Source organism: Indicator indicator, chromosome 5, assembly GCF_027791375.1.
Source record: "Indicator indicator isolate 239-I01 chromosome 5, UM_Iind_1.1, whole genome shotgun sequence".
Taxonomy (NCBI): Eukaryota; Metazoa; Chordata; class Aves; order Piciformes; family Indicatoridae; genus Indicator; species Indicator indicator.
This window is the reverse complement of record NC_072014.1, coordinates 38,969,758-38,995,417: the sequence shown is the minus strand read 5'-3', so window position 1 is coordinate 38,995,417 and position 25,660 is coordinate 38,969,758. Positions and strand designations below refer to the sequence as shown.

General features: G+C 47.6%; 2 protein-coding genes across 2 annotated transcripts; one reads left to right on the top strand and one right to left on the bottom strand.

The window, feature by feature from the left end:
* Positions 1 to 2,103: 2,103 nt before the first annotated feature.
* Positions 2,104 to 2,613, top strand: LOC128967224 (cuticle collagen 2C-like). Its single transcript, XM_054381269.1, has one exon. The coding sequence runs from the start codon at positions 2,104 to 2,106 to the stop codon at positions 2,611 to 2,613; it is 510 nt and encodes a 169-aa protein (XP_054237244.1).
* A 2,423-nt stretch (positions 2,614 to 5,036) lies between these two features.
* Positions 5,037 to 21,330, bottom strand: NMI (N-myc and STAT interactor). The gene is made up of 11 exons (XM_054380995.1): positions 21,301 to 21,330; positions 19,234 to 19,318; positions 18,982 to 19,032; positions 15,668 to 15,745; positions 15,111 to 15,260; positions 13,273 to 13,380; positions 11,552 to 11,714; positions 9,752 to 9,858; positions 8,857 to 9,046; positions 7,458 to 7,564; positions 5,037 to 5,490 (listed from the first exon to the last, which is right to left on the bottom strand). The coding sequence occupies exons 1-11, from the start codon at positions 21,303 to 21,305 to the stop codon at positions 5,278 to 5,280; spliced, it is 1,257 nt and encodes a 418-aa protein (XP_054236970.1). The 5' UTR covers positions 21,306 to 21,330; the 3' UTR covers positions 5,037 to 5,277.
* Between the last annotated feature and the right edge of the window lie 4,330 nt (positions 21,331 to 25,660).

Here is a 25,660-nt window from a genome sequence, read left to right as displayed (position 1 = left end):
ACGCTGAATCACTTCTAAGAGTGGTCTGTGTTAGGTGGCTGTTACAAGACAGAAATCATACAATCACAGAAACAGAATCAACCAGCTTGGAAAAGACCTCAGAGATCATCAAGTCCAAGCTATTACCTAATACCTAACCCCTCCTGACAACTCAACCATGGCTCCAAGTGCCACATCCAAGGAAGTGTTTTTGTTTGTGCTCAGCAGGCTCAGGGGTTATATCTCTTAAAGCACAGAGCATGCAGGATGTTGAGGGTTTGTGTAACAGCACAAAAATAGTGTAAGGATAAGCAGAGAAGTTTCAGGACAGTAACATTAAATTGTGCAATGCAGAATTCACAGAATCACAGAGTCAGCCAGGTTGGAAAAGACCTCAGAGATCATCAAGTCCAACCTAATACCTAATACCTAACCCCTCCTGACAACTAAACCATGGCTCCAAGTGCCACATCCAAGCTTTTTTTGAACACCTCCAGGGATGGGGACTCCACCACTTCCCTGGGCAGCACATTCCAAGGGCCAATTACTCTTCCTCTGAAGAACTTTCTCCTCACCTCCAGCCTAAACTTCCCCTGCACAGCTTGAGACTGTGTCCTCTTGTTCTGCCACTGCTTGCCTGGGAGAAGAGACCAACCCCCACCTGGCTACAACCTCCTTTCAGGAAGAATCATGGAATGGTTTGTGTTGGAAGGAACTTTTAAAGGTAATTTAGTCCAACATCTCGGCAGTCAGCAACGACATCTGCAACTGGGTTGCTCAGGTACCTCTCAGCCCCAAACCACCTGACTTGGAATGATTCTACCACAGAATCACACAGAATGCATTGAGCTGGAAGGGACCCTCAAAGGTCTTTCTGTCCAACCCCCCTGCAGTCATGGGGGACATCTCCAACTATATCAGGTTGTTCAGAGCCACATCAAGCTTGACTTTGAATATCTCCAGGGATGGTGCCTCAACCACCTCTCTGGGCAACCAGTTCCAGTATTTCACCACCCTCATTATGGAGAACTTCCTCCTCATGTCTGACCTAAATCATCCCTGCTCTAGCTTAAAATCACTGCCCCTCGTCCTACTGCTACAAGCCCTTCTGCCACCCCTCTGGGCAATCTGGCAAACCTTCAGTGTAAAAACTCTGTCACCAGCTTTCTGATCTGCCCTTTAAGCACTGCAAGGCCACCAGAAGGTCTCCCTGCAGCCTTCTCTTCTCCAGGCTGAACAAGCTCAACTCTCACAGCCTGGCCTCACAGCAGAGGGCTTCCAGCCCTGCCAGCATTGCTGTGGCCTCCTCTGGCCCTGCTCCATCAGGTCCCTGTCTGTGCTGAGGACTCCAGAGCTGCCCCAGCACTGCAGGTGGGGTCTCAGCAGAGGGATCAGAGGGGCAGAATCCCCTCCCTGCCCCTGCTGCCCACACTGCTGGGGATCAGCCCAGGACCCAGCTGGGGCTGTGCTGGCAGCACTCAGTGTCAGCTCATGTCCAGCTTTGCACCCCCCAGCACCCCCAAGTCCTCCTCCACAGGGCTGCTCTCCAGCTCTTCATCCCCTGCCTGGACGGACACCGGGGGTTGCCTTGACCCAGGTGCAGGCCCTTCCCTTGTCTTCGTAGACCCCCACGAGGCTCACACGGGCTGGCGTCCCCTGCCTGGTAGGTTAGTCGCTCCCGAGGCTGGTACCAGCGGCGCAGGAGTCCGTCTCGGCGCCCCGGCCGGCGGGAGCGGGCAGCGCCGCCGGGAGCAGGCCCAAAGGCGAGCGGGGCCGCGCGAGCTCCCCCTGCCATGCCCCGCAGCCTCCCGGCGCGCCCCAGCGCTCCCGCACGGCCCTTCCCGCACCCGGACACTTGCCATGGCGGTCGGCCGGCGTCCTGCAGGCACTGCCCGACCTGGCAGGCACTCGCTGACGAGCGGGAGGACTCTGCCTGGCCCGGGCCCGGTAGTGAAACCGAAAGAGAAAGGGCGGAGGGGGCCCTCCTCCGGACTGCCTCCCGCGGCCGCATCGCGGGGAAGCGCGGGAAGGAGCCGAACCCGACTGCCAGGCTTGGTGCAGGGACCCCGCTGCCTTCCAGACTCCTCTGCCCAGCGAGCCCCTGCTATCACACAGACCCTGGGTATGCCGCCATGCCCTGGTAACCAGGCACCCCCTGGTAACCAGCTAATCCCTGGTAACCAGGCACCCCCTGGTAACCAGCTACCCCCTGGTAACCAGCCAACCCCTGGTAACCAGCCAACCCCTGGTAACCAACCAACCCCTGGTAACCAGCTAATCCCTGGTAACCAGGCACCCTCTGGTAACCAGGCACCCCCTGGTAACCAGCTACCCCCTGGTAACCAGCCAACCCCTGGTAACCAGGCACCCTCTGGTAACCAGGCACCCCCTGGTAACCAGCCAACCCCTGGTAACCAGCTAATCCCTGGTAACCAGCCAATCCCTGGTAACCAGCCAACCCCTCGTAACCAGCTACCCCCTGGTAACCAGCTACCCCCTGGTAACCAGCTAATCCCTGGTAACCAGCCAACCCCTGGTAACCAGCTAACCCCTGGTATCACACAGACCCTGGGTATCCCGCGATCCCCTGGTAACCAGCTACCCCGTGGTAACCAGCCAACCCCTGGTAACTAGCTAACCCCTGGTAACCAGCCAACCCCTGGTAACCAGGCACCCCCTGGTAACCAGCTAACCCCTGGTAACCAGCCAACCCCTGGTAACCAGGCACCCCCTGGTAACCAGCTAACCCTTGGTAACCAGCTAGCCCTTGGTAATCTGTTAACCAGCAGTATCCAGCGACGCTGCCTCACAAGGACAAGTAACCTCTGGCTCTTCGTCAAACTTCCAGCTCCAGATAACTTCACTCCATTAGGTAGGTGAAAAGATACTGCCCTTTAGAGAAACATCAGGTAGATGCTGTTATTCTTGGAGTGCTTTTCTCTTTTTTCCTGTCATTCTTTCCCAGCCTTTATGTGGCACCACTGTTGCTTTAAATTTTTAATCTGTTCAGCAGTGAGGAAACCTAGATGTTTACAAACATTACTTTGGAATGTTATTTCAGAGCTCATTTTTGGTTTAGGTACATAAAACCTGGGTTCTCTCACTTCTCCCACATGCTGTGATTCTTTAGAAGACTAAACTAACTCCTTCCTTTTTTAAAGGATTTATTCATTAGCATTTATCAGTGAGGTGCATTTATAATTTGTGACATTTTTAACCTTTATCAGGTTAAAAACCTGTATCAGTTTTTTTCCCTCCATTTTAAGGCATCTTATCAATATTTTAGGACTCTTACACACACAATCTCCATAAATACTCCAGTACTACAACTTTTTAAATGATAATCATTTCATAACTGTCAGGTAATCAATTTCAGGCCTTTGCATGCTCTCAACAGTAAGAGGTGCTGCAGCCACATGTATCTCCCCCAGCAGTAAATTCCAATTGAGCTGTGGTGCTGACAGCCTCCTAGTGTCCCATACCCAGCTCCATCTATTGCATGCTAACAGCTGCTCTCAAATAGGATCACAGAATCGTTTTGGTTGGAAAGGACACTGAAAATCATGGAGTCCAATCATTAACCAGCACTGCCAGGCCACCACTAACCCATGGCCCTCAGCACCACGTCTACATGGCTTTGAAACCCCTCCAGGGATGGGGACTCCACCACTATCCTGGGCTGCCTGTTCCAGGGCTTGACAGCTCGTGCAGCTGGAGGCCATTTCCTCTTGTCCTATGGGAGAAGAGACTTGAGCCCACCTGGCTTCAGCCTCTTTTCAGGGAGTTGTAGAGAGCCAGAAGGTCTCCCCTCAGCCTCATCTTCTCTGGGCTGAACAACCCCAGTTCCCTCAGCTGCTCCTCAAAGGACTTTGTTCTCCAGACCCTTCAACAGCTTTGTTGCCCTTCTCTGGGCACACTCCAGCACCTCAATGTCCTTCTTGGCCCAAAACTGAGCACCATACTCACAGTGTGGCCTCACCAGTGCCACTACAGGAGTATGATACTTGCCCTGGCCCTGGCTGATCCAAACCAGGATGCTGTTGGCCTTCTTGGCCACCTGGGCACACACTGGCTCATCTTCAGCTGGCAGCACCCCCAGGACTTTCTCTGCTGAGCAGTTTCCAGCTGTTCTGCCCCAAACCTGGAGCCTTCATGGGGTTGTTGTGACCCAAGTGCAGGACCCAGCACTTGGCGTTGTTGAACCTCATCCTGTTGGCCTTGGCCCATTGATCCAGCCTGGGCAGACCCTCTGCAGAGCCTCCAAGCAGACCAACAGATCCACTCAATTTCATGTCATCCACAAATTTACTGAAGGAGCCTCAATCCCCTCACCTGGATCACTGATAAAGCTGTTTAGAGAGAACAGGCCCCATTAATAACATACACCTAAGGGATATTGGTAGTGCTCTTCTTCTGCCAGTTTGGTCCACTGTCCTTTTCCTGCATACTAAGCTGGCAAATACTATGAAAATAATTTATTTTCAAGGTTAGACTCACGTTGCTTTCAAGTTAAGATGACTATTGCCAAACCATTTCAGCCCCCAACAGGGCAGCAAATAAAGAGGATGACAGCAGAAAGGGAAGAACATTCCACCTTGGACAACAAATCTTCATAATGTGGCATTTCTGTTTTATTGCAAACCTGTTTTAGAAGGAGAAATGGAAGGCTAAACTGGAAACCAAAGGGGAACTTGGGGACTTTATATTAACTTGCTGGCTATTAAGTTATCAAAGACTCTGACCCGAGGAGAAGGAAACAGATTTTTGACAGCTAAAAGCAGTATTTCTGCTATAACCTTTACTCTAAGGTGCAGTTTCTGGAGTAAATCTGAGGTGGTTTTGCATTCTCCACTTTCTCTTCTACTTTTGAGAATGCAGATTTTAGGAAATGACAGGAAAATTGTCTTCAAGGTATGGCAGCACACAGCAACCTCAGCAGGGCTGGAGTTCTTTCAGAGCCACTTCCTGAAGTTATGGCACTTGATAAAAGCAGGTCTGTGAGGACACTTTTTGAGAGAGATTACATATGGCTTTTGGAACCAAAGAGTAAGAAGAAGGAGATCTGACCAAAGTTTACAAGGTCTTAAAAGTGTCAAGTACTGGCAAAAGCTTTAATCAGGAACCTGTGGAACAGCAAGCAGTGATTCTGACTGAATTTCCAGGGAAAGCCTTTGCTGTTCCACAGATCCAAAGGACAAGTGGTTCTTTTTCATGTATAAACTTCAGAACTTGAAAGAGCAATGTCTGCAGAATGTCCTCTGCCTCTGATGAAGCAAAAAAAGGTAGAATTTTCTGAATTCAGCTTACAATTCCTTTTGTGGAATTATCCTCCTCAAAACAAACCCACGTTGCTCTATTTGATACATATTTGATTGTTTCTATTTCCCCACCACCGTTACTAGGCCTTTGGAAATGAATTTCAATCATGTCCTGGATACTTTCTTCATCATCATCATCTATCCCTTGAATTCCTTGCAACAGAAGGGTCTTCTTGGAAACCCCATGGTAGACCTGTTGAGGAAAGAAACCAAACTAGTATTACACACCAGGTGTTGAAAGTACAGCTAAAGGAACTGGCAGGTACTGGGAATAAACATATCCTCGATCATTCCTGGATCAGGTATGGTTTGGATCAGATTATGGCTTTGATCAGATATGGCTTTCATCAGACATGGCTAGGATCTTAGATTCCATTTTCAAACAGTGTGGTATGTTTCTGTCACTACAAATAGCTGGACTTCCATACTCTTATCATACACCACCAAGTTCTAGCCTCCTTCACTGGGGTGTCAGGGCAGTTTTGGTTGGAAAACACCTTTAAGATCATTGAGTCCAAACACTAACCCAGCACTGCCAGGTCACCACTAAACCATGGCCCTCAGCGCATTACATGGCTTTTAAATCTCTCCAGGAATGGTGATGCCACCACTACCATGGGCAGTCTGTGCCAGGGCTTGACAACACTTTTAGGGAAGAAATTGTTCCTCATGTCCAGCCTAAACCTTCCGAGGCACAACTTGAGGCAATTTCCTCTTGTCCTGTCACTTGTAACTTGTGAGAGGTGACCAACCCCCACCTCACTCCAACCTCCTTTCAGGGTCTTGTAGAGAGCAATGAGGTCTCCCTTCAGCTTCCTCTTTTCCAGACTAAACAACCTCAGCTGCTCCTCGCCAGCCCTGTCCTCCAGACCCCTCAGCAGCTTTGCTGCCCTTCTCTGGACACATTCCAGACCTGAATATCCATGTAGTGAGGAACCCAGTACTCAAGGTGTGCCCTCAGAAGTGCTGAGTACAGGGGGTGGATTCCCGCCCTGGTCCTGCTGGCCACACTACTGCTGATCCAAGCCAGGATGCTGTTGGCCTTCTTGGCCACCTGGGCACACTGCTGGCTCATCTTCAGCCACTGTCAACCAACCAGTTTCCAGCCACTCTGCCCCAAGCCTAGAGCATTCATGGGGTTGTTGTGACCCACGTCCAGGACCCAACGCTTGGCCTTGTTGAGCCTCAACCCATTTATTCAGCCTGGCCAGGTCTCTTTGCAAAGCCTTCCTACCCTCCATCAGATCAACACTGCCACCCAATTTAGTGTCATCTGCAAACTGAGGAAGCCTCAATCCCCTCATCCAGATCATTGATAAAGACATTAAAAGAGAACTTTCTCCAGCACTGTCCTGGAGAACACCACTGGAGCCACCAACTGGAGTTAACTCCATTCCCTACCACTCTGGGCCAGGTTTTAAACCAGCAAACCCATCCAAACTATAAGCAGCCAGCCCTACACTCCTCCACTCACACACATGCTACATCTGGGGATCTCTGCTGACTCCAGACAGCATCATCTCACAACCATCCACACCAATCCAGACACATGGCTGCAAAGGACACTCGTATCCATCTCATGAATAGACACACTCTGATGCATTAATTACACAGCCCTGATTATATACACAGTGCTGAGGTGATCACAATCTATTCACACAAAGGCAAAGGAGACTTCAGTGAGCAAGCAGACTGGTGTTGCTGGGAAAAAAATCATTATTTGGGGTGAATGAACGAAAAAATGGGCAACTCTTTCCTAGAACAAGGGGCTCTGCTGAGACCATCACACACATCACATCAGGGATGAGCAGGACAGTGCTTTGTGACTCCAAAGATGTTGTGTCTACAACTGACCTACTTCACAAGCAGTGCAGCATCTGATTCCTGTCTGACACAGCCATTATGCTAAGTAATGAGATAATTTAATCAGGGAAAGACACACACTCCTACCCTCCTTTTCAATTAAATTATGTATTTCAGATGGCAAAACACAAGATTATCAGCAGAGCAGCAGACTGCAGACTCATGCTTGCCACTAAGTTTCCTAAAGTCCATGACAAAAGCTTCTGCAATCCTAAAACCTGAAAATTCTGCCCACATCTCCCATTTCCCACCTCTCTCTTCTGTTTTAGGGGGTTAGCCTCGACTAGATTCTCTTACCTGACATTTCTCCAAGTGCTTGTTGGTGCCTGGGGACACAGAGAGCCAGAAGCACCTTCCATTTACAAGGAAGGGGAATTCAGTGCATCTCACAAAGCTTTGAGCTGCTGTAATGGAGAATAAAAGAGGAGTCAGAGCAATACAATCCAAGATGCTCTTTTAAGTGTATCAAGGAACAGATTTCTCTTTCTTACAGGGATTTAGATATGATAGCACACTTGTAGATCCTTCACATGCATTCAGCAAACAAGTTTGTCTGGCATTTCCAAACAAGCAAAATCATTAAATACCCACAAAAGCTTCTGAAATAAATCTAAAGCAGCTGCTCTAAATGGCTGTGGCTCCAGCAATCTTCACAGCATTGCACACAGTTGGGCAGTCTAAAAGCCTGTCCAATTTCTTTGACATGAAACAAGAGCTAAAATCAAACACATTCCCCTCATTTTCTTTTTTGCTGTGCAAGTGCTTAGAAATGCACGGAAAAAATGGGGGTTTGACAAAGTTAAGACAGAAATAAAGCTCACAAACTGCATACCATGTCTGATCAGAAAGGAAAACGATGAAATACTGCAGAAAATTAGATGGACAAGTTCACCATAAGACCCAATATGCCATCATGGCCAAGAAGGCCAATCAGTGGTCACCTGAGGTGCATTAAGAAGAGTGTGACCAGCAGGTCAAGGGAGGTTCTCCTCGCCATCTACTGTGCCCTAGAGAGACTGTATCTGGAGTACTGGGTCTATACTTGAGCTCCCCAGTTCAAGAGAGACAGGGAACTGCTGTAGAGAGTCCAGCAGAGGCTCCAAAGATGCTGAGGGGCCTGGAGCATCTCTGTGAGGAGGAAAGGCTGAGAGCCCTGGGGCTGTGGAGCCTGCAGAAGAGCAGCCCCAGAGGGGAGCTGAGCAATGCTCAGCAAGAGCTAAAGGAGCTGTGGGGGGTGAGAGGATGACAGTTATGCCCAGGGACAGCACAAGGGGCAATGAGCACAAACTGGAAGCCAGGAGGTTCATCCTGAAGGTGAGGAGAAACTTGTTTGGTGTGAGGATGCTGGAGCCCTGGGGCAGGCTGCCCAGAGAGGTTGTGGAGTCTCCTTCTCTGGAGAGCTTCTAAACCCAGCTGGACATTGTGATCCTGGGCAAGCTGCTGTGGGTGCCCTGCTTTACCAGGGGGGAGTAGACTGGATAATCTCCAGAAGTTGCTTCCAGCTCCCACCATGTTTGGATTCTGTGTGATTCTGTGCCTGCTTTACTTCCTTACAGCTGCATGGGTGAACCCACAGCTTTTCCTCATCTAATGCACTGCTTGTGGGCAGCATTCAGTGGTTAACACAGGATGTGACATGGAATGGAGAGGACATGCTGGTCTGTCCACCTAGCTAACAAAATATTTTACACATTACCTCCAGGTTTGAGGAATGTAATAACAGCTGTTCTAGATTCCCTGTCATATTTCACATCTTCTACTTCCCCTCCTCCTTTCTCAGCCTTGTAGAAATTCAGCTCTAATTTATCTCTCATCCAGTCGTCAGGGATGGATAGCTCAGGTATTTCTGAAACATTGATCTTCTTCCCAGAAATAGTGAGATGGAGCTGAAAAGCAGACATTTTTTTTTTGGTGTGCACTGAAAACACCCAAAACACTGAGCTTGAGGCTCTTTAAATACTGCAAGTGTGTGTGTCGGTGTGAGCTGAAATTCCCCCCCCACCAACAATAACCAGGCTAGCTCAGTCTGGAAGCAAATGAAAAGCTGTATTTACAAGCAGAGTCTAAAATCTACAATGAAATGCAATGAATATGTACAAATATACAAAATTCACAACATTCACAAATCTATACAATCAACAGAAAAGCACAACCAATCTCCCTTTGCTTCCCCCCAAGGGGACCCTCCCAAAGGGGCCTCTCTCTCTCCCAGGAGCTTCCCCCCCAGACCCCCCTGGACAGAGAAGCAGAGTTAGTTAAGCAGAAAGTTGTTAACTTAGCTGCCAAGGTCAGTGTGTTATCTTCAGCCAGAAGAGAAGAAGAAACAGCAGCCAGACAGCCCAGCAACTGCCCCCACTGCAGAACGCAGAATGTGCCGAATGCCTACTTTGTTTTGGGTAATAGTTCTTAAACATTTCTATCTATCCAATGGAAGTGTTTAGAACAATGGTTATTTTGCTTTCTTACACCCAATAGTGACTTATTTACATTCTTTCACTTTCTCTGTTCTGAACTTTGCAAGGAAAAATTAAAAAGACAGTTTCAAACCACCACAGTGTGTATCTTTATAGTTCCATACTTCAGTTGATTACCTCAAGTCTGATTCCCATTTCGAGTGTGACAGGGATCACTCTCACATCTACTGGTTTGTTGTTCAGGATCAGAGTGTGCTTACCTGTTTTCATCAGCCTCTGGGCAACTAAGGAAAATCACAAGTTTTCAGATGTTTAAAGCTTGGTTTAATCACTACAAAACCAAAACTATTCCCCAGTCTCTTAAGCAGAATCTCCTTTTGCACCAAGGTAAGAGAAATTCTCTAAGTAAGAGTTAGGCAACCAGACCCCACTCTCCATGTCTTCAGGCATGTCTAACACCATAAAATCCCACTGGTCAGAGGCATCAGGTAAAATCCACTGTATCTCTAGAGCTGGCAAGTTACAGACTGCACCATCCCTCTGCTGCCTTAGACAGACCCATCATGGGACATGTACCCTTAGGGAGACAGGGAACTGCTGTGCAGAGTCCAAGGAGGCTACAAAGGTCCTGAGGGGCTCTCTGTGAGGAGGAAAGGCTGAGCAACTTGGGGCTCTTGAGCCTGGAGAAGAGCAGCACCAGAAGGAATCCGATCAATGCTCAGCAAGGGATAAAGGATCTGTAGGGAGCAAGCGGCTGGGGCCAGACTCTTGTCAGTGGTGCCCAGACACAGGACAAGGGGCAATGGGCACAAACCAGAAGCCAGGAGATTCCAGCTGAACACAGGGAGAAAATTCTTTGCTATGAAGGTGCTGGAGCCCTGGAGCAGGCTGCCCAGAGAGGTTGTAGAGTCTCTTTGGAGAGCTTCCAACCCCACCTGGCCATTGTGATGCTGGGCAAGCTGCTGTGGGTGCCCCTGGTGTAGCAGGGGGGTTAGACTGGGTGATCTCCTGGGGTCTTTTCCAACCCCCACCATGCTGGGATTCTGGGATTCTCTAACTGCTGTCAGAATAAGGTGCTGCCCAGAGTAAAGAAAACAATCAAATTCATCAAAACATCTTGAGTCATTCTTGACAATACTCTGGGAGGTAGAAACACAGTCCCAACACTAAGCACTGTTTCTGTTAGTCAACAGCAGAAGTCTGGGGATCCAACACAAACCTGCAGTGCCTGCAAGAGTTTTTTTTCTGCTGATTGGTATCATAACAGTGAAGGTTCTCTGTGTATTCTTTGTTTGGCTGTTGTTGACATTTTTTCCCTCCAAATGTTTAAGTAAGTCTTTGCCCTTTGGCAATGAAATGGATCAGACATTAATAGAACCACTTTGGTTGGAAGAGATCTTTCATTGAGTCCAACTCTTAACCCAGCACTGGCACTAAATCATGACCCTCAGCACCACATCTACATGGCCTTTCAATCCTTCCAGGGATAGGGACTCCACCACTGTCCTGGGCAGCCTGGTCCAGACCTTGACAACCTTTTCAGGGCAGAAATTGTTCCTCATGTCCAACTTGAGCCACCCTTGGCACAACTTGAGGCTGTTTCCTTTTCTCATACAATTATAGAATTGTTTTGGTTGAGAAGACCTCTAAGGTCAATGACTCCAACCATCATCTAACTTGATAAAGTCTGGTGCTACACCACAACCCTTAGTACCCCATCTTGTCCTGTCACTTGTTCCTTGGGAGAAGAGACCAACCCCCCCCTCACTCCAACCTCCTTTCAGTGAGTTGTAGAGAGCAATGAGGTTTCCCCTCAGCCTCCTCTTCTCCAGGTTGAACAATCCCAGTTCCCTCAGCTGCTCCTCACCAGCCCTGTTCTCCAGACCCTTCCCCAGCTTTGCTGCCCTTCTCTGGACCTGCTCCAGCCCCTCAATGTCCTTCTTGTAGTTAATTTGGTACTTAAAATACACATCATACCTTCTTCATCCTCAAAAGTGATCAGTGCTTGGTTTTGATTCAGTTTGAAGGGGATTTTTGTCATTACAGTAAAATGACAGTGAGTGTTCATGTCCAGACAATCATCCTTCTTGTCATCCATGTGACTGAATTTCATCTGTATTTCTGCCACCTTCTTCTTAATCTTAACGTTTTTAGGATCAAAAGACAGAAAAAAAAGATAAATAAAAGAAGGTAATTTTGGGATGGTCTTGTTTTTGCAGAAGAGTAGAATGAATTGTTGTTTTCCATTGAGGTTTGGGGGTTTGAAAGTTTGGCACTCAGGCAGGTTGAAGTCATGGCTGGTAGAACAGCTACAACCTTTCTAACTCAACTAACTAGCTGTACTTGTCTATTCCTGGGATATTTGCCCATGAGGTTTGGGGGTTTGATTGTTTTGGGTTTTTTGGGGTTTTTCTCATTAACTTTGAATTTCAACTTGACCTTAATACATTGAGTTCACTTCAACTGAAGTCCACAGGGCTTTCCACCTGCGGAAGCAGAACACTTTTGGGATCCCAAATTTGCCAAACACAAGGATCAGAGTCATTTTTGTTGCCGTTTATTTTTCCCTAATTGCATCTCAGCTCTACCAGAAGGGGAATGCTGCTACTCAACAGCCTTGTATGTTGGCATCTTAGTAAAATAGGGAAGAATATCCAAGGATTTTATTGCTAGGATAGATTAAAACTGTTCATGGAGAAGCTGGTTGAGAAAGGCTACTTTGATGGACTTGAGGAAGTTTCAGATAACTCTTTGTTTTCCCTTAACGTAACTATTTCAAAATAAAACCCTGTGTGGAAGAAAAATAGCTTATGTCAAGATAAAATAACTAGAGTAATTACACCTACCCTCAAAACTAGCATCTTATCTAGGAGCCTGCTGTCTTTCCATGCCCTCTGCTCCCAATGGAAAGAGAGAGACTCTTCCTGAAGATAACTCAAACCTTGGGTAGAGGCTCCTGGTCACACTGACTCTCCTTCCAGTGAAGCCAGCCCCCCTCCAATGACTGCACAGGAGATTTAGGAAGTTGGACTTAATTGACATCTCCTGCACTTAGCAATGTCATTTAGAAAGCTAAAGCTAATATTATGAACATTAAAGAAGGGAACACATGGATAGTGTTTCATCTCTGTACAAACAGAAAATGATCAGTGTTTTCATTTCACTGTAAGTTCCCCCAAATATTTGGGCTTGTTCCAATTTGGAATGAAATCAAGTTTTCAAAAGCTGAAATTTCCCCAAGCTCTCATTTCTGAATCTCTCAATCTGCAGCAGTTCCACCACTTTGGACCCTATTTGGTATCACTAATATTTATCTGGCTGGAACTGATTTCTGATGTGGAGTAACATGAAAGAGACTATAAACATGAGAAGCTGGATAGAGGCTGAAATAAATCCTCCATGTCCTGTACAATGGATTTACTCCCTTCCCTCCATTTGCTTGCTCAAGAATATAAAGTGAGAGCATTTGAAAAATCACTAATATGTGTATTTTTAATTCCAGCTAATAATTTTCTGCTTGCCTGCCTTCCTCTCATGTTTTCAGTATCTCACCTACCTGCATTTGTTTCCATATCCTTCACCAGGTAAACAAGAAAAACTTCAAGCTGTATTTTATACAGAAATCAGTGAAGTTTCAAATGCTGAGCATCTGCCCCACCCCTTCCAAAAGACAAACTGCAAAACATTTCCACCTTTACCTGACTAGTCTGTGGCAGCAATGAACAGTGTTTCACAAAGTCTTTTTGGAGCTGCTCAATCTCTCTCTTCAGGCCAGCATTCTCTTGGTTGGTTACTCTGAGTTGTTGCTACAGCCCCCAAAAGTATGAAAGGCAAAATGAAGTGCAGAGAACACAAAAATAACTTTCATCAAAACCTGCTGGCATTAGAAACTGTTTCAGCCTTGAATTATTCTACATGGCAGCCACATGGGATGCATTTTTCACATAGCTTTAACTGTCCCCAAGAAAATTCATTCACTGAGGAGCAGTTTCAAAGTAACTGCAGTTAGGAGGGGGTTAGAAAAGGGGAGTTGGTGTTTCCAAGCACATAAAATTCATAGTTCTTTTGCAAGGTCAGAGCCTACAATAACACACATTCTGCTGTACCAGGTGCCATCTTAGTAACCCTTATGTCCTTTTAGGTGACCAGGTGAGGACAGTTTCTGACACACTTCTCTTCCCTCTTTACACTTAGGCAAGGAGGAGAACCTCTTCCACCTCCTCTCTGCTCCATACTTCCTCCACACCAGTGAATCCTCAAAGGACACAAAGCCCATAAATACTAAATCCAGTATTTCCTGGAGAGGGAGCACTACAGAATGAGAAGGAAACACTTAAGGTGTAGCCAGCTCCAGCCATCCACAACTAGAAGGGGATCTGATCAATGCTGAGCAATATCTAAATGACAGGAGTCAAGGGGATGTGGCCAGACTCTTGTCAGTGGTGCCCAGGGACAGGACAAAGGGCAATGGGCACAAACTGGAAGCCAGGAGGTTCCACCTGAAGATGAGGAGAAACTTCTTTGTTGTGAGGATGCTGGAGCCCTGGAGCAGGCTGCCCAGAGAGGTTGTGGAGTCTCCTTGTCTGGAGAGCTTCCAACCCCAGCTGGCTATTGTGATCCTGGGCAAGCTGCTGTGGGTGCCCTGCTTTAGCAGGGGGGTTGGACTGGGTGATCTCCAGAGGTGCCTTCCAGCCCCCACCATGCTAGGATTTTGTGAGAAGATGGCTCTGTTACAGTCATTAACCACATGACACGTTTAGACCAGTTCCCATGAGCTGGCGAAGGTAAAATACAACAAAAGCCAGATGATGATCAATTCTGGGTATAAAATCCAAACATTTATGATTGGAGAACCAAACAAACTCATGCCCAACTTGAAGGCAGTTAACTTACTGATTATATTTTCATAGCTTGCAAGAGTGAAGCTGTAATTTCTCATCAGTGACTTATAGGCCACACCAAACCTCACCAAAAACACCTCAACAACCTCTAGAAACTTTCCCTGGTGTGGTACCATTGACTGCACATGACACATAAAGGTCATTAACCAGCTAATTCTAGAACCAATTAGTTCTAAAAAGAAAAGCCTTCTTCAAAGAGCGTCTGGCTCTTGCCCAGCTCATTGTCACCTAAGAAATGTTAATGACCTGGGTGCTCTAACATCTGGGAGCTGACACAGCAGTGTCAGTTTTAGCTGAATCACACAAAGCTGAACATCATCTGTTAGTGGAAAATCTTGGAAGACTGGTTTTGTCTGTCTTCATCTTCCATAGAAAAGAGGTCTCAGTGTTGCCTTCACTCTTCCAACATCACCATAAGCCTTATTTTATTGCACTGGTTCTTCATCTGCTACCGAAGAACTATGTGTAGAACATTCTAGCCACACAGTCTGCCAACCAAGAGAGATGTGTAGCCACACAGTCTGCCAACCAAGAGAGCTGTGTAAAGTGGAAAGGCAATACTACTCTTCTTTTCTCTCATCAGCACCTCCTTAACTCCCAAAACACTAACAGCTATGAGCAAGCCTTCTCCATACCTCCTGGGTGTCCCTAGACATAATGATCTCCTTATGCTTTTTCTCTTTCAAGTCCTTCAGCTTGGTCAGCTCCTTAGCATACTCTTCATCAGCACTCATTTTAGAGAGAATAAGGTCAGCTTTGGCTTTCTCAGCTTCTTCAACTCTTTCCTGGAGAGTAAAAGGGAAAGATTTTTAGGTGGGTTGTTTTTTTTTTTCTTTCACACGAACAAACAAAACTTTAAGTCCTTTATATTGAACACCTTGGATAAATATTCTTGTTAGTCTTACAAGTGTAGTTATCCCTGAGACCAACAGAAGCATGTACAATCAAGGACCAGAGAACAAGTTAAACGTGTTCTAACTGGGGGAGACTTGATTTGGTTTCAGAAAGATGAGTATCTTTCAGCTCATTTCTGCCCAGGGAAGTGGTGGAGTCACCATCCCTGGAGGTGTTCAAAGATGTGACATGGTCTGGTGGTCATGGAGGTGTTGGGTAGAAGGTTGGACTTGATGATCTTAGAGGCCTTTTCCAACCTTAATGGTTCTATGATTGCTACATGCTTTACAGAACTTGCCTTCCATTTCTTCAGTTCTTCTTTAAGTTTTTCCATCTCATCTTCTGACGTGTCAGAAGGATGAGGGGGTGTCACATTCTGGAAAGAAAAGGCAGACAGAGGTTTTACACCCTCTTAGGCAGTAAGCAGAACACTCCCAACATCCAATGAGTGTCAGAATAAAATCCCAAACCCTCTGCAGCTGGATGAAGCACTTTGCCATAGTAATTTTCAATGTGTGTTCCTCAAACAAAGCCCAAAGTAGTTTGCTGTGTATCCTCTGTAGCTGTTTTCCTTCAGTTATGCAGGCACAATATGTGGCAAGTCAAACATTTTGAGAGATCAATTATGTTTTGTAATTAAATCCTCCTAGAACCTCCATGTCAGAGCATAGAGCGTGCCACAGAATCATTTCCAAATCCATTCAGACACTCAGGCCAAATCAGTGAACTATTTTAATGGCCAGAGGACAAAAATCTAAGCAAATCAATCCTGGACAGCAATCATTATTTGCTATCTACTCAACTGGAAATAGCCACAGGGTAATATTTTGATAGCCTTCTTGATGGTGTGACAGGATGGACAGATGAGGGCAGAGCAATGGATGCTGTCTACCTCCACTACAGCAAGGTTTTGTCTCTCCTGTAACATTCTCACAGGGAAGCTTAGGAAGTGTGGGTTAGAGGAGTGGGCAGTGAGGTGCGCTGAGAACTGGCTGAAGGACAGAGGGTTGTGATCAACAGTGCAGAGTGTAGTTGGAGGTCTGTGGCTAGTGGTCTTCTCCAGGGGTGAGAACTGGATCTAGTCTTACTCAACACCTGCATCAAAGAGCTGTATGAAGGGAAGCAGTGAACCCTCAGCCAGTTTGCTGATGGTACCAAACTGGGAGGAGTGGCTGACACCCCAGCAGGCTGTGCTGCCATTCAGCCAGACATGGACAGGCTGGAGAGCTGGGCAGAGGGGAACCTCATGAAGTTCAGCACAAACAAGTGTAGAGTCCTGCTCCAGGGGAGGAGTAAACCCTTGCACCAGGATAGGTGAGGGGTTGGCCTGCTGGAAAGCAGCTCCATGGAGAACGACCTGGGAGTGCTGGTGGACAAGCTCCCCATGAGCGAGCAATGTGCCCTCGTGGCCAAGAAGGCCAGCGGTGTCCTGGGATGCCTAAGAAGAGTGTGGCCACCAGGACAAGAAAAGTTCTCCTTCCCCTTTACTCTGCATTAGTCAGGCCACTGGGTCCAGTTTTGGACTCCCCAGTTCAAGACAGACAGGGAGCTACAGGAGAGAGTCCAGTGGCTACAAAGATGCTGAAGGGCCTGGAGCATCTCTGTGAGGAGAAAAGGCTGAGAGCCCTGGGGCTGTGGAGCCCTAGAGGGGATTTGAGCAATGCTCAGCAAGAGATAATAAAGGTTGGGGGGCAAGAGTATGAAGCCGGACTCTTGTCAGTGGTGCCCAGGGACAGGACAAGGGGCAATGGGCACAAACTGGAAGCCAGGAGGTTCCATCTGAAGGTGAGGAGAAAGTTGTTTGGTGTGAGGGTGCTGGAGGCCTGGAGCAGGCTGCCCAAAGAGGTAGTGGACTCTCTCTCTGGAGAGCTTTCAAGCCCACCTGGCGATTGTGATCCTGGGCAAGCTGCTGTGGGTGTCCCTGCTCTAGCAGTGGATGTCCCTGCTCTGGCAGTGGGGTTGGACTGGATGATTCCCTAAGGTCCCTTCCAACGTTCACCACTCTGGGATTCTGTGACAAATAGTAGAAGTAAGTTTGCTCTGTGTTCCTCCACATGAAACTCAGCCCCTCATACCCACAAATGTTTATTTGCTTTCTCAGCAGTTCCTCTAAGAGAATGTATAAAAAATATCCAGGCCTAATGAGTAAAATAAACCTTCCACAATGGGATGCTTCCAAGCTCAGGGAGATTGGACAATGACATTTAACATCAAGCAGGAGAAAAGTGATAAAAGAAGCATTTCAGAATGTAAGTACTTCAGGGCAGAAGTTCACGAACTCTGGACAACTACAACTGCATAAAGCCCAAGAAGAGAGAAAAATCTTCTCTGTTCTGTTTTGTTTCTATGGCTTCAGTATTCTGCAGAAAAGAAAAAAGAAAAGAAAAGAAAAGAAAAGAAAAGAAAAGAAAAGAAAAAGAAAAGAAAAGAAAAGAAAAGAAAAGAAAAGAAAAGAAAAGAAAAGAAAAGCAAAGAAAAGAAAAGAAAAGAAAAGAAAAGAAAAGAAAAGAAAAGAAAAGAAAAAGAAAAGAAAAGAAAAGAAAAGAAAGAAAAGGAAAGGAAAGGAAAGGAAAGGAAAGGAAAGGAAAGGAAAGGAAAGGAAAGGAAAGGAAAGGAAAGGAAAGGAAAGGAAAGGAAAGGAAAGGAAAGGAAAGGAAAGGAAAGGAAAGGAAAGGAAAGGAAAGGAAAGGAAAGGAAAGGAAAGGAAAGGAAAGGAAAGGAAAGGAAAGGAAAGGAAAGGAAAGGAAAGGAAAGGAAAGGAAAGGGGAAAGAGGAAAGAGAAAAGAGAAAAGATAAAAAAGAAAAAAGAAAAAAGAAAAAAGAAAAAAGAAAAAAGAAAAGAAAAAGAAAGGAAAAGAAAAGAAAAATCCAAAGAGATCTGTTGAAACAATCCCTCCGTTCTACTTAAGATTACATAAAACTTGAATGTGACCGATGAATTTTAGGCATGCAAAAGATCTAAATTAGGTAATCTTGTCAATTCTCCTGCTAATGCTGGGTATTTCTTAAAACCAACAAAAAATAAAGGAGTTTTTTTCCACTACTTTCGCCAGTTACAAATGCCTTGTTAAGCAAAAGGGAAATCCCCATCTGCTTATAACTTAAAAGTGGATAAAAAAATTCCTTTGCTTAGGGGGTTGAGAGCAGGGAAGCAAAAGGATGCATGTACCACAGCTGGAGTGTTAAGAAAGGATGTGTGGTTTGGTTTTTTTGGTTTTTTTTTTTACTGGAAAATCATCTAAACCAAGCTTTTTCAACTTGAAAGAACTTAAAAATAAGAAGGAAAACACAAGAAATCACAGGGAAATTCCCACCCGGGAACCGAATCAAGGGAGGCACCAGGAAAAAGGAAATTCCAAAGAAACCTCCAAAGAGACAGATGAGCAAGCGAGGTAGGACAGGAAAAATTCTGACAGAATCTGTAATGCAGACACTTTGGACTGGGACTTTCCCTGTGGAAACAGGAGGTGGGAATGAGGAATTCCCAAAGTATTGAAGGCTGGAAGAAAGTGAGATGAGAAATTTCAGAAGCACTGTCCTAGCAGCACAAACCCTGAGAGATACTGGCAAAGGCAGATTTTCTTTCCAAGCAGCACATCAGGAGATACTTACAAACCCATTATCTTCTAAAGACAGTGGGGGACTCATTACACCCATTGCAACCTGGGAGAACAAGTGGGGGGGAAAAAAATTACAACATTGTGTGCATTGGCTTCTTTTTTGCAGCAGCAGTAGAATAGCAGAAGCTGTGTTGAGCTAAAACAATTTTTACATGTAAATGCTCTATCATTTTATAGGCAAAAGTGATGTATTTTGGGTATCTGAAGCCTCCTTCCTTACTAAGTTTAAGAACTAAGAACATACGTGAGGAAGCTGGCAGCCAGTCACCCGTGGTGTCCCCCAGGTATCAGTGTTGGGCTCCATCCTGTTTAGTATCTTTATTGATGATCTGGATGAGGAGATAGAGTCCACCATTAGTAAGTTAGCAGATGACACCAAGCTGGGGGCAGGAGTCAAACTGTTGGAGGGAAGAAGAGCTCTGCAGAGGGACCTTGCCAGGATGGGCAGAGTCCAACATGATGGCATTTGACAAGTCCAAGTGCCCAGTTCTGCACTTCGGCCACAACAACCCCATGCAGTACTACAGGCTGGGGACAGAGTGGATGAGAGCAGCCAGGTGGAAAGGGACCTGGGGGTACTGGTTGGCAGCAGCTGAACAGGAGCCAGCAGTGTGCCCAGGTGGCCAAGAAGGCCAATGGCATCCTGGCCTGCATCAGGAATTGTGTGGCCAGCAGGAGCAGGGAAGTCATTGTGCGCTGTGCTCAGCACTGGTTAGACCACACCTTGAGTACTGTGTCCAGTTCTGGGCTCCTCAGTTTAAGAAGGACATTGAGATACTTGAACATGTCCAGAGAAGGGCAAGGAGGCTGGGGGGAGGTCTGGAGCACAGCCCTGTGAGGAGAGGCTGAGGGAGCTGGGGGTGTTTAGCCTGGAGAAGAGGAGGCTCAGGGAGACCTCATTGCTCTCTACAACTACCTGAAGGGAGGTTGTAGCCAGGTGGGGGTTGAGCTCTTCTCCCAGGCAACCAGCACCAGAACAAGAGGACACAGTCTCAAGCTGTGCAGGGGAAGTTTAGGCTGGAGGTGAGGAGAAAGTTCTTTACAAAAAGAGTAATTGGTCCTTGGAATGTGCTGCCCAGGGAGGTAGTGGAGTCCCCATCCCTGGAGGTGTTCAAAAAAAGATTGGATGTGGCACTTGGAGCCATGGTTTAGTTGTCAGGAGGTGTTAGGTATTAGGTATTAGGTTGGACTTAATGATCTCTGAGGTCTTTTCCAACCTGGCTGACTCTGTGATTCTGTGAATTCTGCATTGCACAATTTAATGTTACTGTCCTGAAACTTCTCTGCTTATCCTTACAATATTTTTGTGCTGTTACACAAACCCTCAACATCCTGCATGCTCTGTGCTTTAAGAGATATAACCCCTGAGCCTGCTGAGCACAAACAAAAACACTTCCTTTCTACAGCAGATAACGTTAAATGCAGAATCTGTTGCCACAGCATTTTGTGGAGGCAGATAAAAAGGAATTTAGCCAAGTCTATAGGCCACTGATCCAGAAAACAGATGCTAAGGTGCCCAAGTAAATGCTGCTGGGCTGCACAAGGGGTTCACACTAAGGGTTAGACACTCTCTAAAGAGCGCTGTTTAACACCTGTCAGGACCTGAGTTGCATCATGACCCAGCTGGACATTTGTGATACCCTCTCCTGAAAATTCTTAGTTTGGTTTTTACCCAACACTACCACGTCCTGGAAGTGTTCAAAGGGAAGCTGAATGGAGCCTTCAGCAACCTGGTCTAGTAAGGAGGTGTCCCTGCCCAAGGCAGGGGGTTGGAACTGGATGATCTTGAAGGTCCCTTCCAGCCCAAACCATTCTGTGATTCTACGATACTGTTGCATTCAGCAACAGTTAACTTGAAATTGAGGCCATTCTTGGTTAATGATCCAGGAATCCCTTTCTGGTTTGCCTTACGTAACAAAAATTTTCCACTTCTCTAGCTCCTCCTGATACAGCGAAGAGAAAGGAGCACAGCTGAGAAGCACTCTGGCTCCTCTACGGTAGGCCAGCCTGCTCAGTCGGTAAGAAGTGTCCTGTCCGCACTCCCATGTTTTCCCTTGCGCTCGGAGGGGACCAAAGCCACGGCTCTAGGCCGCACTCGAAGCTCTGACAGCCCTGCCGCCCGCCCCAACCCCTCACCTCCCCGGGGAGGCCTTTCCCGTGCGGGGAGGCTCCTGTCACTCCGGCCCGGCTGGAAAGGTCGCACCGACCCGAGGTCCACGGCGAGCCCGAAGGTCCCTGCCTGGCGAGGCCGGGCACCCACTGACACCCCGAGACACCGGGCTGGGCTCGGCAGGGTGCTCACACAACTCACAGCATCCGCGGTCTCCGCAGGGCGACAGGTCCTGCGCTGCCCGGGGGTCTCAGCCCGCAGCCCAACTCCCCGAGCAGCCCCGCCGGGCCCCGTACAGCCACCTTCCTGCCCGGGTCGCCGCTTTCGCTTTCGCTTTCCCTTTCCCGCTGGCGGAGGAGGAGCCAGCGGGGCCGGGGTGTGTGTGTCTGTGTTCCGCGGGGCACGCCGCTGCTCTTCCTCGAAATGACGCGGGGAAGGTGGTGCCGGCCGCCGCCGCTTCCCGCAGCGCCGACTGCTGTACGCTGCCGAGTCTACCCCCAGCCCGGAGCGCATCGCACCGCGGACTGGTTTGGGGGGGAAGGGACCGTCAAAGGTCATCTAGTCCAACTCTGCTGCAGTCAGCAGGGACACCTGCAACTAGAGCAGGTTGCTCAGAGCTCCAAACAACCTGACCTGCTATGGTTCCAGGGATGGGGCATCTACCACCTCTCTGGGAAACCTGGGACAGGGTCTCACCACCCTCACTGTCAAAATTTTCTCCCTTCTCTCCATTCTGAATCTCCCTCTTTTAGCTCAAACCTTCACCCCTGCTCAAAACTCTGTCCCCAGCTTTCTGCTCAGCCCTTGAAGCACTGCAAGGCCACCAGAAGGTCTCCCTGCAGCCTTCTCTTCTCCAGGCTGAACAAGCCCAACTCTCTCAGCCTGGCCTCACAGCAGAGGGCTTCCAGCCCTCCCAGCATTGCTGTGGCCTCCTCTGGCCCTGTTCCATCAAGTCCCTGCCTGTGCTGAGGACTCCAGAGCTGGCCCCAGCACTGCAGGTGGGGTCTCAGCAGAGCACAGCAAAGGGGCAGAATCCCCTCCCTGCCCCTGCTGCCCACTCTACTGGGGATCAGCTAAGGGCATGGCTGATCTATGGTTGGACCAGGCTGCTGGAAAAGTTGTGGAGTCTCCCTCTCTGGAGAGATTCCAAACCCACCTGGCCACTGTGATCCTGGGCAGGCTGCCGTGGGTGCTCCTACTAAAGCAGGGGGATTGGACTGGGTGATCTCCAGAGGTTCCTTCCATCCCTGACCATGCTGGGATTCAGGGATTCTGGGCTGCTAGCACACATTGCCAGCTTATGTCCAGCTTTTCATCTATGAGCAAGGAGGCTCCACCACCCCTCAGGTAACAGGGCCTTGGCTGCAGAGACCTGAGGCATCAGTAATAAATAGCCCATGGGCAGCACTCATGTACAGTGTCCTACAGAAAATGGGAAAATCCCAGAAAAGATTATGGAATGGCTGAGCTGGGGAGGGCTGCTTGTGCTACACCTCCAGGGAGGGCATGAATGCTTCAAAACAGTCATCATCTCCCTTCCATTTCTCCTCTTTGTCACCCATCTCTTATCTTGGCTGGAATCCTTTTGTTTGGCGTCAGGATTTTCCTGTGAAATGACTAAGTCTTGGCACCCTCACACTAATTCTTGTGAATTTTATTTATTTATTTGTTTGGTTTGTTTTAAACCACATTCTTCTGGGACTGTGTGCTTATATCGGAAGGAACAGGTCATCCTTCTTTGCTGGGTGGTGGCAGAAGGCATGAAACATCCGGTGATAGAAAGACCCTTGGCTGATGGAGAAGACACATTCAAAAAAATAGTATCTGGAAAAGCTCTGGAAAAAACTTACCCTGGGTCAGCAGCAGTCCTCCACCCTGGAGGGAGCCCACTGTCTTGGAAGGATCTCACCACCTCAGAAGGAGATCACCATCTCAAAAGGAGCTCAGCATCTTGGAAGGAGCTTGACATCTTTGGGTTAGGGGAATGAGGTGAGATCATGGGTCAGAGGGTGGAAGCCATCTCTCATCAAGCAGAGGGCTTCATCCTCCGTCCTAGAGGTGCATGGTTGATTTATAAACCCTTCGCTCTATAGATTCATAAAAATGAGCCATGGCAGGCACACCTAGAACTGGGCAGCAAAGTAATTGATGGACAGCCTATAGGCAATGCCAACTTGATCTGCAGGAGCATTCATAGAATAACAGAATTGTTTCAGTTAGAAAAGACCCCTAAGATCATCAAGTCCAACTGTCAGCCTACGACCACCAGGGCTATTAAACCATGTCCCACAGTGCCATGGCCACACATTTCTTCAACACCCCCGGGAACACTGACTCCACCACCTCCCTGGGCAGCCTGTTTCAACCCCTGACCACTCTTGCAGCAAAGAAATTGTTCCTCATCTCCAACCTAAACCTCCCCTGGCGGAATTTCATGCCATTTCCTCTCATTCTATCACCTGACACTAGGGAGAAGAGACCAACCCCCACCTCACTCCAGCCTCCTTTCAGGGAGTTGTAGACAGCCTCCTCTTCTTCAGACTAAACAACCCCAGTTCTCTCATATGTTCCTCATAAGACTTGTTCTCCAGACAACTGGCCAAGTAAATTCTCAGGTTAGAGAGTAATGAGGTCTCTCCTCAGCTTCCTTTTCTGAACACCCCCAGTTCCCTCAGCTGCTCCTCACCAGCCCTGTTCTCCAGACCCTTCACCAGCTTTGTTGCCCTCCTCTAGACCCAGTCCATAACCTCAATGCCCCTGGAGTGAGAGGCCCTAAACTGGAATCACTATTCAAGCTGTGTCCTCATTCAGGAAGAGAGAAGCACTTTGAGGAAGAGGACGCACTGGCTCCTTCTGGAAGGGGAGAATAAAAGGGTTTGGCTACTGAATGATCTTTTTTCATGTAGATGACTAAAGGAAAAGAGGAGTGGAGCCTCTTATGGATCTTGAAAGAACTGGTATGACTCACTTTGTTGTAAAGGACAGGGTAGGCTTCTTGTGATGGGAGCTGTCAGGTGGCAGGTACAAAATGTGTGCAGCATGGGGTGGTGAAAGGAAAGCAGCACACACATCTTGCTCTTGGATCCAGGAGCACACAACCCATCCAAGACTGTAGCCAAGCAGCTGAACACAGCTGACTGGAATCAAGACTCTTTTGGTACTCATAATAGATGCATTGCAGTCACACACAAATATTGGGCAGTGTCTGTGTCCTAGACAAAGGGAAAAAAGGAATCATCTTGCTTTCAGGTTTTCCTAAAGCTGAGTAATTTTGCAATGTCACCCTGAAAATTGCAAACAGACTTGGACCCTTGGCTGAAGGCTTTGTGTGTGGTTAGCAGTCAGCCAGCACCGACTGTTAAAGAAATTAAGCCTCAAAAATTCCAAATATGCCAAACAGTTGGAGAAAATCATCACAAAGGTGACTTTGTCACTTAGCAGATGTGGACTCCCACTTTTGGAGCAAACTCTCAGTGCTTTGCTCTGGTGAGACCTCACCTGCAGTACTGTGTTCAGCTATGGGGCCCCCAACACAAGAGAGACATGGACCTGCTGGAGCAGGCTGGAGAACCTCCCCTATGAAGACAGGCTGAGAGTTGGAGTTGTTCAGCCTGGAGAAGGCTCTGGGGAGACCTTAGAGCTGCATTTCATCATCTGAAGGGGATCTCCAAGAGGGCTGGGGAAGGACTGTTTAGAAGGACTTGTAGTGATAGGATGAGGGGCAATGGTTTGAAACTGGAGCAGGGCAGATTTAGGTTGGACTTTAGGAGGAAGTTCTTTACAATGTTGAAATGCTGGAACAGATTGCCCAGGGATGTGGTTGAGGCCCCATCCCTGGAGACATTCAAGATCAGACTGGGCAGCCTGCTCTAGTTGGAGGTGTCCTTGCAGGAAGGTTAGACAAGATGACCTTTGAGGGTCCCTTCCAACCCAATGCAATCTGTGAGCTGTATAGCAGCGAAGTCACAGCGAATTTGGTTGGGCTTTGAAATGCAAATATGCCAAAGAGCTGGAGAAAGAGCAAAAGCTGACTTTGAGCTTTGCATGCACACTTGAAGAGGTCTGCACAAAAGCAGCCAGATGAAGGTTTGGCTTGGCTTGGTTTGGTTTTCTTTGGCTGTACAAATCTTGGATTGCACCCTGCTTGGACAGCACTCACCTTGTGCCACTGACTTCAGCAGGACACTTACCCATCAGGTTGTTATTAGGGCAGTTTCAAATGTCCTTATCTGTTTGTCAAGATAGCAGGGATGAAACTCTGCCCCTGGATCTGAGCTGTTTCATTGCTGACTTTCTGCCTTGACAATGGATAACTATGTTTACTATTGCTTTATAAACACAAAGCTGGTTACTAATGAGATGAGTAAAAGGGAGAGGTTAGGCTGGAGTAGCCAGGGAGGAGGAGGTGATTATGTTATGACCTAAGTACATCAGATTTCAGATTTAAATGTCAGAGTGGCAGGCTTTTTCTCCAGTGGTCGTCTTGGGAAGCCACTGCTGATCTGCAAGAGCTTTGTTGCTCTGAACCCCAGGGAATGCAACCACGCTGAGCTGTTTACAC

Excerpts from the sequence above, each read along its gene's own strand:
- LOC128967224 (XM_054381269.1), top strand. The coding sequence starts at position 2,104 with ATGCCGCCATGCCCTGGTAACCAGGCACCCCCTGGTAACCAGCTAATC.
- NMI (XM_054380995.1), bottom strand. Across the intron at positions 11,715-13,272 it reads TGCTGCCACAGACTAGTCAG|ATTAAGAAGAAGGTGGCAGA; the intron begins GTAAAGGTGGAA and ends AAAAACGTTAAG. Across the intron at positions 5,491-7,457 it reads AGCACTTGGAGAAATGTCAG|GTCTACCATGGGGTTTCCAA; the intron begins GTAAGAGAATCT and ends TTTCCTCAACAG.